Here is a 12898-nt window from a genome sequence, read left to right on the forward strand (position 1 = left end):
TCAGTAAGATTAGAACTCACACAGCATGATTATTGTTGTCTGAGGAGCCAGTGGAAAAGAAAGATTGGAGAAAAAGGGAATTTCCTAGAGGCTCATGCTAAAGATTTCCACTGGTATTAAGAGGAGCAGTAGTAAGTTTGTTTTTTCACTATTTATTCTCATTATGTAACTTCTCCTAGGTAAGGGAAAGTATCATGTTCAGTACTGATTGCACTGCAGAAAGGGCTTTTTGCTTCTCTACCAAAATCTACAGTGTGATGTCAAAAGTACAGAGGTTGTAGATGTAGCCACTTGAAAAATAGTGTTAACATGTAACTTCTTGGATGCTGCAGGACTGTTTCTCTTGAGGTTACCTTAACAGAATGGTGTTTGACTGGAAGAAAGGCCTGGCCACTCATCCCAGGAGCATTAGCAGTTTTAATAGGAAAGAGGTGAAGCACACAAGGTATGGTTTTAGACCTGGGTACAAAGCTTTAATTCAAATCCTGAGCTGGCAGAGGTTCTCACCAAGATGTCTGCAGAAGATCTGACTGAAGGCATGGCTTCCATGGAAGAAATCCTGGACTCTAATTAAAATGATACTTCTATCCCTTTGGATGTTGCCAGGCCCCTTACTAAAGTGGATAGATCCTTTTGAAACACAGGGAGCACTGAAGCTGTAATGGGAAGTTCTGCTCTCGTAAGTCTGTTCTCTGAAAGGATGTGTGTTTCTATATGTTCCTATATGTATGGAAAGAACAATGGAGTGGCCCATCAATTTTGCATTCAGGGGAGCCTCAAACAGAAAGACAAGAAAATAAGAGAAAATATTAAAATAAGAACAAGAACCATCAATTAACCTGAGGGGACATACGCAGTCCTGTGATTACACAGAATGTTTACATCAGAATTCCATTTTTTATCTTTATTTAGAAATGCATTTACTTTGTCAGCTAGAGAATTTTGAGTATTTTAACCTCACAGTTATAGGAACTGAATGCCCAACATAAGCAATATGATCTGCAGCTCTTTTGGATTGAACAAAATGATTGCTCAGACCTGTGTATCTGTTCCTTTAATTCAGATACATATACCACATATGGATTGTGAGAATAAATGCAGCTTGCTGTAGAAGGAGTTACTGCTGTAGAAGGAGGACTGACTTTTCTCAGTCAGGTTGCTCTCATCTTCCAGTCATTATCACAAAACAGGTAAAGTGGTAGCTATAGGGAATGGCCACCATTTCAGACATCTTCAACAGTTTTTGAGAATAACAACAATTTTCAATTCTGAGGCCTGACAAAAGAGAATCAAGTTAAGAGAACTCATATCTTGTGTAGCACTGGGTTCCCCCACTACCATGAATTTCTATTACTCTTTATTCCTAATTCTTTTTCAAGAACATATAAATAAAATCACAATGAAATACATCTGCAAAACCTCATCTGGTAGCACTTTATAATAAATGGACATGAATTAATACTAAATTACAATGATTTTTTTATGAAATTACACATTACATTCAAGCCATACCAGTATTGAAAATGGGTCTTTATGACCATTGCCATTCCATAACATTCCCATGGAATTATTGACCCAACCTTTATTGTGTTTAATAAAACCTCTCAACTCCTCAAGACCCAAAAGAAGAAGCAGAGTGAAGACTGCAGGTTCGGGGAAGAGGAAATATCATTGTTGTAGAGGAATAAATCTTAAAAGTGGGATCAAGCTTTATAATAAAACATTAATTTTACTGAAAATATCTCAAACCCAGAGTACATTATTTCGTTGTATCAAGTGAGGACTATATAAAATCAGGTACATGTAGGGGTACATAAAGTGTGTAGTGTAGGGGATGGTGTTTTATGCAAATGTTTTCAACACAGAATATGATCCAAGGAGTAAAGCTCCTACTCCACCACACTTTCAAAAGTGAAACTTGTTCTAATTATGACATTGAGATATAGTCTATTACATTGACTAGAAATTAAATTGTTTTGCCAATTTTCTACAAGATCATTAAATATCAACTGTCTTTGGGGAAGAGGGGGAGGGAGCAGGATATTGAAGCCTTAAGCAGGAGTTGGACTAGGTGACTTGCAGAGGTCCCTTCCAGCCCTGCATTTCTATGATTCATTTCAGAAAGCCTGCATCACTTTCAAATCCGCATCACTTTCAAATCCACTCCTCTCTCCAAAAGTGGAACTTAAAGACCTTCCACTTTTTCAACAGAAACCACTTCCAGGAGGTACAGGATTGTTAGCTATGGTTTCTTACTAAAATGTTCTAATTACAATTTACAGTGATTCTGAATGTGCATAAGAAATGTACCCTTATTCAGTTCCAGTATTCACTATCATGGAGTGGAGGAGGGAGAGACTAAATGTTGGACATCAAATTTCTTTCTTACAATGGTGTTTTATTTTCTTCCTATGTTATGACTAGGCTCAAGGGTCTTTCTTTCCATTTTTCTGATTATCATATTTTCTCACATACAGCAAGCTCCTATATTTAATAGATACCTTCTTTGTAAAGGGCACCATGAAGGAAAAAAAAAAAATCTTCCTTATATAAACTGAATAGCAGCAGCTAGGGAGCTGAGCTGGATCCTGAGCTTGCTGCCAGTCCCATGTGCCAGATGTGGCCTGTGGATCAGTCCAATGTACTGGGTACAGGGTCACCTGCTGGGTTGGGGGCTGTATACATGGTCCAGCTGTGCACATTGAATCTGGGATCCAGTGTCTGGGGCAGCATGATGGGTCCAAACCTATGTTCTGGGGCTGAGGCCACATGCTGGGTTTGACTCAGTTCACTAGGTCCATGTTCAGGTTTGGAGTCCAATACCTCATGCCAGATGTGGGGCTGTGTGCCAGGTCCAACCATATGCACTGGGTCTGGGGCAAGTCCACTCTTGTGACCCAGTCCAGGGCTGTGTGCCAGATCTGGGGCCACCTGCTGGGTCTGACCCCATGCACTGGCTCAATCCAGTGTGAAGAGCCATGTCAACTGGCAAGCATGGGAGAGGGCTCCCTATGGGTCCAGAAATTTGGTGGCAATGGAGCAGTGGAGCATTAATTGGCATTGCTTTAGAAGCCATGACAACACTGCCACCTCTCCCCTGTCACTAAAATTCCAGATGCATGGGGATCTGTTTTTCTCACATGTAATGGACAAGCACCTGGCTGGGGTTATCTGACCCCATATCTTTTTCCTGCCTGGGGCAGGGGGTCGGAGTCAATGATCTGCTGAGGTCCCTTTTGACCCTAATATCTATGAATCTATGAATGCACACCCCAATTTCCACCAGGTGGTTTTGGGGGGAAAAGGTACAGGGTAATGTCATAAAATATGGTGTTTCGATAATCTCATTCTTATTAGTTGTATGTATTAGAACACCGGGCAGTCATGTTATCATGTTTCCTGGGGCTTCTATTACTAGTATTGCCCTGTACCTCATCACATACCTTCTTCATTGACAAATGAAAGTGTTTATGGATCTGATCCCAAATCAAAATGTATAAAAGATATCTAAGCTTGCCTTTTATTTCAAGAGGGTTCCAGTTCTAGCATTCTTATTTTCTGGATGAAATGATTAAACAAGAAGTAATTTTGGTGTGTATTCCATATGATGGGTATGATGGGAAGGCCTTTTTTATTTCATCATTTTGACAGAAACATCAATTAGTGTTGCTAAAGAAAATGTTCCTGTTTTAGAAATCCCTGATGCCTCAAAGCCAGGAGATCAAACAGAAGTTACCTGTATTTATCATAGCAGAGTATGGAACTGTTTCTGAAATTTGAGCACATGTCAGATGAACAAAGAAAATTTAGAATTTTGTTTCATATTTGATTAATATACTGCAAGTATAAAAGTGTCCAGTTATTTCTGACTGAATTTTTCAGTATTCATGGTCTTTATTTAGTAGCACCTAAAATACACATTCTTGGTATGTTCTTAGTCATGTGACATTGCACCTATGGCATAGAAATTCCACTAACTGTGTCATAAACAAAAAATCAAATTAAAATGATTTAAATTCTCAGTTTCACACTGAGCTGTCACAAAATGTGTGCCTCCTCTGTAGTCTGATTTTGCTACACTTGTGTAGTACAAGCTGAAAGTCTAAAGAGTAGAAATTCATTTAATCAGCTCTAATTAGGGGCCTAAGTGAATCCAATGTTAAATTCTTTTCAATATTCAGTTTTAAATTCTGCAAATTTGCAAACTGATTTCCCTACATTTGGATCTCTATAATCATTACAATCTTTTACTTTTCTAAAAAAGTGTGAGTACTTTCATATCTATAAATCTTTCAGAAAAGCAATGAAAATGAAAAGGCTTGCCTCTTACCTGCATATCACAAAAAGGCATTTCATGATAACATCCATCAAACAGTCATACAGAAAACAGCTTACCCTAAAAACACTTTTGTGTTCTTATCAAAAGAAAAGAAAAAGGAAAAAGCTGGCCACAATATGTGCCTTGTAAACATGTGTCCTCCATTTAAATAAAAAGCCTGCACATTCTACCGGTCTCTTAAATGTGCACACCAGTCCACATTTGCAGTCTGATCCAGGCAAATGAGACACTTTGTAGGGCATCATTACTTGATTTTGTCATATATAATTTTTAAAGAAATGTGTGGGAACTTTTATGACAAAGTTCAAGGATTCCTCAGCTTCTGATTTAGGTAAGGAACAACTTTCCAGGAGGCATCTGCTTCATTTAAAATCAGGGACCTTCAGTTATTTGCTACTCCAGTGAGTCACTGTGTTCCAAACCAAGGTCACTAACATTTGTTGTCTGGAGCTCATCATTATCTTCCTCCAGTTCATCATCTTCCTCTTCCTCTATTTCATCTTCTTCCTCATCTTCTGTACCATCAAGTGAGTCATCATGAGCTGCCATCATGGCTTGCTGCATAGCAATGGTAGCATTATCGGATGACAGGGACTGCAGGTTGTCCATATTTATAGAGCCTAAAATAAAAACAATAGGTACATAAGAAATTGTATTTGGGTGATGTAACTTGCCAGGGTGAGAGTGCCATTTGACATTGTTCTGCCACTATTCTTGACATGACATGGGGAATCCCACATTTTTTGGTATCCTCAGTTTTTCCTATTCCATATAACTAAATTAAAACCTTCACTTCAATTGAATACATTTTCAGTAAAAAAATCACAGAATCCCTGTTGCCAAAACTTTAGATAAACCAATAAAAAACCTGAATTTTTAGTGGTGACTTTGCAGTTGACATACTAAGTTTGAGAAAATATTAACATCAGTACACATAACTTATCAAAGGTATAAAAGAGCTTTAGTTTAAAAGAGCTTGCAAAGAACTTTTTTTTCAACTACTCAGTTGGTCTAATAAAAGAGATCGCATCTACCCAAAGAACCTGGCCTGCCTAAAGCAGCTTTACAGAGGTGTGTCATGGAAGTATTAATATACTTGCTTTACAGATGGGGAAATTAAAACACAAAGACAGAAAGTTTCATAGGTTTCAAATGTGTACAGAGACATGTTAAATGTGAAGAGTCATAATTATGGAGAGTGACGGTGTCTATAGGCTCTACTCAACAAAGATGGAATTGAATAAAAATACATGGGACATTAGGAATTAAAAAGAACTCAGGAAACCTCAACCAGCTAACTAGGGGCCAAGCCCTAGGTATAAGCAGAGGATAAAAGGAAATCCTTGTCAAGTAAGAAGTGGGGCTGGTTTTGAGATAGAAAGAGCCCCAGGCTTTCAACTTGATGGTCAAGCTAAATAATCCATAAGCTCTAGGAGGCAGAAACATGTAGAGGAAGGAGTACAGACCTCATCTTTTCCACACATATTATAAGAAGTGTAATCTGTTTGAAAAGAAATAAACCTCAGCACTGCGTGAAAGCCAGTATGGAGATATATGGAAATATATTGAGACTGGCCGCTCAACACCAGGCATCAGCTCTGAGACAGCAGGCAGACATCTCAGAGCAGTAGCCAATATAGGCTGTTACAAATACTGAAAATGCATTAGAGGCAGATAAAAGCTTTAACAAGAGCCCAAAAATGCCATGAGGGCTTGAGGTCTCAGGACAGGATTCTATTCATTGGCTGGATGAAGTAAGTGCAGAATCTAGGCCATTCCAAAGTACATGGCCAAAGTGAAGGTATAATTACATTCCCTGCCAGGTGCACATAAGTGCCCCCAATACAAGTGTAGGGAAATGTAATGAAAGGATACCACGTCCCCTCTCGATGGATCTGCATCCAAGTGTCTGCCTCTTGGGCAGTCTGCTGAGTCCAGAGGCACTCTCAGCAACTGCAGAAAGGTGCATCTCTGATGAGGAAATGCTTCTGGGATACCCCCATACACTGCTGCACTCTGACAACAAAAGGCTGCCTCACAGACATCTCCCTCAGCATCCCAGGAGCTGCCACTGGAAGCTGCACAAGGGCTACAGCACCCATCCCTAGTATGATGAACAAGGCCACATGGGTACTTCTCTGCTCCAGGCTAGTGAACCATCCTATTCTGTGCATGGTGCCACAGCAGCCAAGTCTATTACTCATACCATGGCACAGGGCACCCAATGGGCTGTTGCAGCAATTCTCAAGTGGTGGGTTAAATCACCTGCCCAGGTGCCATCAGACTTATGTGACCACTTGCACAAGAGAGATGAACCACAGCTGCAACCACGGTGGGCCACCTGGGCCATAGCCCAACCAAATTTTAGCATGTTAATTTATATAACCCATAAATGCACAATTGTCATTCCAGTTAAAACTGTATAGCTATTTTTTTAACTGCATAGCTAGCTAAATTAATGTGCTAAAAGTTGGTCGGGCCATGGCCTGGGTGGCTTACCCCATTCCATAGCCTATGAGGGACTGGACATAAGGGATGAGTGCTTCTGGTCTGATATTAGGAAAAACTTTCACGCTAGGAGTGTTGTAAAACACTGGAACAGGATGCCCAGAGAGGTTGGAAAATCTCCATCCCTGTGGACTAAGTGGACTGAGACCCCCAAAGCAGCTCAGGTCTCCAACCCCTGGTACAAGGCAGGGCCAATGGTACACAGAGTGGTGCACAAGGCCCCGAGTGGGCCAGAGGCTGGGAGAGCCCCAAAGCACCTGAAGGCCCCCTACCAAGAGAAGAGATGCCTCACTCTAGAAATCAAGGACAGATTCACTGAGTTGCCTGGGTAGGGGATTCCCACAGGGGAGGAAGGTCTTTCCCCCCCACCTCCATGATGAGCAGTTGGGGTATTTAAATTGGTTAAAAGGGCAGCTGGGTGTATCTGGGGCTCCCCACTCCCCATCTCTTATCTAGGGCCACTCCTTCTCCTGTGGTGTTGCTTTTGTTTTAATATAGCTTATTGTTTTGGTTTTTTTTATTCCCCTCTGGGCCCTGGGTCTCATATTTTGTGAATCCTGCAGCTCACACTTTGTAAAGTGGCATTCCATTAAAGTACAAGATTTGCATGACTTCTAATGAGACTTTTGCTTTGGTCCCCTTTTTGATTCCTCATCTGTATATAGTGTTTGCATCAACCTGTATGGGAAGCTGTTTTGACTCCTATATCTTATGTGTAAATATGTTAACCCTCTAATTTTTATATCTTATTAAATTTGTACATAGCCTTACCACATGTCCTGGCCTTTCTCTGTAGGGGAAAGAAGGAAACTATGTGCCACAGGCAGTTTCACCTCTCATTGCGTTTGCCCTGCTAACATGGCCTTCATTTGGAGATGGGACTACATCATTGGGTACCACCCGGGTTACAATTGGACCCACCACAGGAGCCTTTGTGTACTTTTTTAAAGTCCCTAAAGCAGGTAAAATGCCTCCCTCCCTTCCTCTTCCTGCTCAGAGGCATGCCCCCTTCTCTCCCCTTCCATTCCCCCCCTACCTACTCCTGCTGCTTTCCCCACTTCCTGGGGGCAGGAGAAGCACCAGAACCTTTCCATCTCGCTTTATGGGGGCTGGGCTCAAGTGAGGAGGGGACAGCAGCAGCAGTGATGGGCAGGGGTTAACTTCCCCATGCCTGATCCTGGGGGACTGGTCAGGGCTGGGGAACTACTTGCCCACCACACATTGCCACTGTCCCCTTTCCACCTGAACCCATCCCCCCAAAAGCAGAAAAAGCAGCAGGGCCAGGCAGGGGAGTTTAGAGGGAGCAAAGGGAGATTAGGGAGCATGCCTCTGGGCAAGAAGCAGAAGAAAGGAAGGGATTTTCACCAGCTTTATGTACTTAAAAAAGTCCCCGGAGTGCAATCTTCTCTCACTGGTGGAGACAGAGGAGGCTGGGAGCAGGGGTGTGCACCCACCCCAGCAGTTTGGGTTGCTGTTACTGTTAAGGTAATGATATGGATTTTGGGGAGCACTGAGTGTGCAGGTGAATGAAAGCTTTTTCCTGTGTCTCAGCAAAAGCTACTGGTCACAAGGCTGGATGATATACTAAAAGTAACTAACTTTGCTAATGCGTAAGAATAGGATACAGACCAACGGCTATCGTTAGGGGACAAAGCTGAAGTATGGCCTTGGAGATGGTGCTGAAGTCATCAGGAAACTAGAAAGAACCAGCAAGAAACCACAACTGACCGGGAGAAGACAGGGGTCAAAATCTTACGCATGCGCTCTTAGCAAAAAGGCATGTAAATGAATGAAATGCATAGGCAATACCATGCTAAAGAAGCAAATAGTAAACAGAGGCGGAGCTTGAAATGGGAGGAGAAATTGGTGGAACCGAAGGAGGGACATGGGCAGGCTAAATGTTAATAAGTATGAACCAAGGTGTATAAAATGTGGAAAGAACTATTGTTTGAGGCTGCTCCCCTGGTTTCACAGGCTGTGTGTCTATGAAGGAGCTTGCCCAAAGCTGTCTGTATTCTGAATAAAGCTGTTGTGAGCAATGTGTGCTGGTGTTTGCTCCCTGCTTGCTCTGGCTAATGAGTAACAGGATCCATGAGTGATTGGATCGTTGTCTCCCTAGTCATTGGGCATGGAGTCGGGGTCTAACTTTGTGAAATTCTGGATTTGACCATATATTATACCCTAGGGAAATATGTGCAGAAAAATTCAAACTTATGTGTAGAAAAAATTCATATTATATGGTGAATTCCAGGGGCTGCACATAGCAGCACAAAGCTGGCTTGGCCTGGCCCACTGGTGCATGCCTTTGAACCAGACTGGGCTGGCTCCATGCCAGCATGTGGGGCTTTTGGCACTGTAAGCAGGCACAGTGTGCCTTCAGGCTAGGCAGGCTCCATGCCTCCATGTGCAGTTATCAACACTCCAGCAGAAAGCCGCACATGGAGGCACAAGAGTCATGCGCCATCAGGCTGAGCTGGTTCCATGCCTCCATGTGTTGCTTTCTGCTGGAGTAATGGAAGCCCCATGTGGAGGCATGGAGCTGGCTGGCCCAGCCCGGTGGTGCATGGCTCCCACCTACAGTGCTGTGAGCCCCATGTGCTGGCAAGGAGCCAACCCAGTTTGGGTTAAAGTTGTGCTTCCCCTGGGATTCAGCCACAGCCATGTGCTGCTGGGGGCTCTGCCTGCTGTGGCCACGAGCATCCCAAGGTGCACCATGGGGGAGAGACATGTGGCAGAGAGGCCCACACACACCCACAAACCCCACACCCACTCACATATACCCCCATTCCCTACCCCCCATAGGCAGATACTCCCCTCCCCACTCACCAGGTGTCTAATCGCATGGCACTGCTTTCTATGCCTCAATGTGGCTGGAGTGCCAGGAGCCCCACGGAGGTGGAGGCACAGAGCCTGAACAAGTTAAATTATGCAAATGTATGCAATTATTTCAGGCCATACATGTTATGTGCAAAATTGCATGGGCACATAATTGGATAATTGCGCGGGGGAAGATGCATACGGGGGAAACTGCAAGCTTAAAGGAGACACCGCGCAGTGCACTTTCAGCACAAATTCCAATAGTGCAATAGGCTTCAAATATCTAAAGGGATACCATAAAGAAGAGGAAGAGCACCTTTTTTACCTTCCTGCAGAGAACAGCATGCAGAGCAATGGCTTGAAGTTGCAGCAGAGTAGGTTTAGACTAGATACTAGGGGGGGAAAAAAACCATCTTCACTGTTAGAACAGTGAGGCAGTGGAATAGATTGCCTGAAGTTGTTTTCTAATCTTAGAGGTTTTCAAGAATAGATTGGATAATCATTAGTCATGGATGATCTAGGAAATCTATGCTAGAAGCATGGGAAGACCCCCCCTCCCTTTCCCCCCCACCCCTGCCAACAGATCACTGGGAGATAATAAGAAGAGCTTGGCTGGGTAGAGCAGGGGGATATTGGAGAGAACAATGCTAAGCAGCAGGAGAATGAAGGAGAGGTCGACAACTTGCTTATACATGAATAAGATCGAGGCAGCTGGGTTAAGCAAATGGAGGGGATACAGAAATGGGAGTTCTGACTGTCCAGTTAGAGCCTGCGATGTTTTAATTTGTGCTTGTTGTCCCCGGGATGCAGAGCACAATGGAAGATGTTCTGGTTTTCCTATGCTTCTGGGCTCTTTTGGTTGCCTCATTGGATCTGGGAAGGAATCTTTTCCCCTTCCTGTTACTATAGGGATGAGGGGAAGTTTGGTGTGGAAGGCACTAGAGTTCACCTTCCACAGATACAATTGGGTCTTGGCTGCAGCCAAGGCAGGAGATTTTGGCAGAGGTGTGCCAGTGCTGCTTCTTGTACTAAAACCTATGGTTCCTAAGTAGAGGGTCTTGTCCCTCTACTCAGGAGCAAACCAATTACCACATTTCAGATCAGGAAGCAATTTTACATCATGGTCAGATTGGTACAGACTCTAGGGAAGTTTGCTCTGTAGTGGGAGACATCTCTAGAGTACCTCTTCCTTCAGTTTTTTGAATGCATTTTAACAGTCCTTGCAGCGGCAAGAGACTAATTGCTGTTATCCCCCTGCTTTACCTGTTGCTGTTTAGGGTGTTTTTGGTGTAATAGATTCATAGATTCTAAGGGGCTGGAAGGGACCTTGCAAGATCATCAGGTCCAGCCCTCCTGCACCAGGCAGGAAAGACAACTGGGGTCAGGTGACCCCAGTGGGGTGACTGTCCAGTCTCCTCTTGAAGATTTCCAGCGTATGTGATTGCACCACCTTTGGAGGGAGTTTATTCCACAGTCTGGACACCCTGTGAAGTTTTTCACTGTGAAATTTTTCTTAGTGTTAAGCCTGAAATGGTCTTTCAGGAGTTTGTGGCCTTTACTCCTGGTTTTCCCAAAGGGTGCCCTGGTGAACAGTTGTTTACCAAGGCCTTGCTGTATTCCCCTGATGCAATGGTAAGCTGCTATCAAGTCCTCTCTCAACCTTCTCTTTTTTAGGCTGAAAAGACCCAAGCCCCTCGACCTTTCCTCATATGGCTTTCCTTGCAATTCTCTGATCCTATGGGTGGCTCTTCTCTGGACTCTCTCAAGATTTTCTAAGTCCTTGTTGAAGTGCAGTACCCAGAACTGGGTGTAGTACTCCAACTGTGGTCTCTCCAGTGCTGAGGTAAGTGGAAGAATCACTTTCTTGGTTTTGCTTGGGATGCATCAGTTGATGCATGCCAGAATATTGTTTGTCCTGCTGGCTACTGCATTGCACTGATGGCTCATATTCATACTATGATCTATTATTACCCCAGGTCACTTTCAGTCATGCTGCTAGTCAATTTGGTGCCACTGAGCCTGTAAGTATGTTGGGAATTGTTCGTTCTGAGATGGAGCACTTTACACTTCTCAGTGTTTATATAACTTCATCTGGTTCTGATCCGCTTGACTTGTCAACCCATCTAGTAGGGCTGTGCAAAACTTTGGGTGGTGATTCAATTCAGAGGAGATTCAGCCCAATTCGGTGACAGAATCTTCAAATCCGAATTGAAACAGGGGACCAATTTCTTTCCTTAAAGGGCCAGAGCTGCGAAAGGCAGGGCAGCCATGGGGGGCTGGGACAGTGGGGGGGGGGGGAGTTAGGGGGCTCATGCAGAGCCCCCCATGCAGCATGGGACAGTGGGGGGCAGTGGGGATTACCCCCCCACCTGGCAGTGATCTGGGGCTTTTTTTTTCAAAGTGCCAGGAGCTGGGGTGGGCAGAGCAGCCATTGCTGGGCTGGGAGAGCGGGTGGGGGATGAGCCTGGCTGATTTGGAGATTCAGACATTTGGCAGCAGCTGAATCCTCAGATCAGATTTGGGCAAATTGATTTGGGACAGTGATTTGAATCACTGAATCGAATCACTGTTCCCCAAATCATCCGAATCCAAACCTGAAGTGAATACTAGCTGCTTCGCACAGGCCTACTGTCTGGGTTCACAAGTATCTGCAACCTATTTTCAAGCATGACCACACTTCCCCATAACTTGGTGTTGTCTGTGAACTTGGCCAGTGAACTCTTCACCCCCACATCCAAATCTTTGATAAAGAAATTGAAAAAGCACTGAACCAAGCCCCTGAGGGACACCACTGGCCACTTCTCACCAGGACAACACAGATCCATTCATTAGAACTCTCTGAGTCCTACCCTACAGCCAGCTCCCTACCCACCTAACTGTCAAGCAGTTAAGCCTGCAATCCTCCAACTTTCCCATGAGAACATCATGGGATACCAGATCAAAGGCCTTTTGGAAGTATAGGTATATCGGCCTCCTCTCTCTTATCCAGGTGGCAAGTCACCTGGTCATAGAAGGAGATGAGATTGGAAAGACAAGACCTGCCTGCAACAAAGACATTCTGGCTATCATTCAGAATCCTACCTTCTGCAAATTTATCATGCATAGACTCCTTGATATATTTTTCCAGGATTTTCCCTGGGATAGAAGTTAGGCTAATTGGCATATAGTTGTCTGGGTCCTCTCTCCTCTCCTTCTTGAAGATGGGCAAAGCATTGGCCCTCTTCCAGTCTTCAT

The 12898-nt window shown here is 43.8% G+C and overlaps 1 protein-coding gene across 19 annotated transcripts in view; it reads right to left on the reverse strand.

Annotated features, from left to right (window-relative positions):
- Positions 1-889: 889 nt before the first annotated feature.
- Positions 890-12898, reverse strand: part of PKNOX2 (PBX/knotted 1 homeobox 2) — a 922547-nt gene continuing 910538 nt past the window's right edge. For all 19 annotated transcript variants that reach the window (XM_019494062.2, XM_059719775.1, XM_059719782.1 and 16 more), the window contains one exon: positions 890-4959. In XM_019494062.2, coding sequence (XP_019349607.1) covers positions 4733-4959 — 227 coding nt within the window. In that variant the 3' untranslated portion in view covers positions 890-4732. The remainder of the gene's footprint in view (positions 4960-12898) is intronic.

Source organism: Alligator mississippiensis, chromosome 16, assembly GCF_030867095.1.
Source record: "Alligator mississippiensis isolate rAllMis1 chromosome 16, rAllMis1, whole genome shotgun sequence".
Classification (NCBI taxonomy): Eukaryota; Metazoa; Chordata; order Crocodylia; family Alligatoridae; genus Alligator; species Alligator mississippiensis.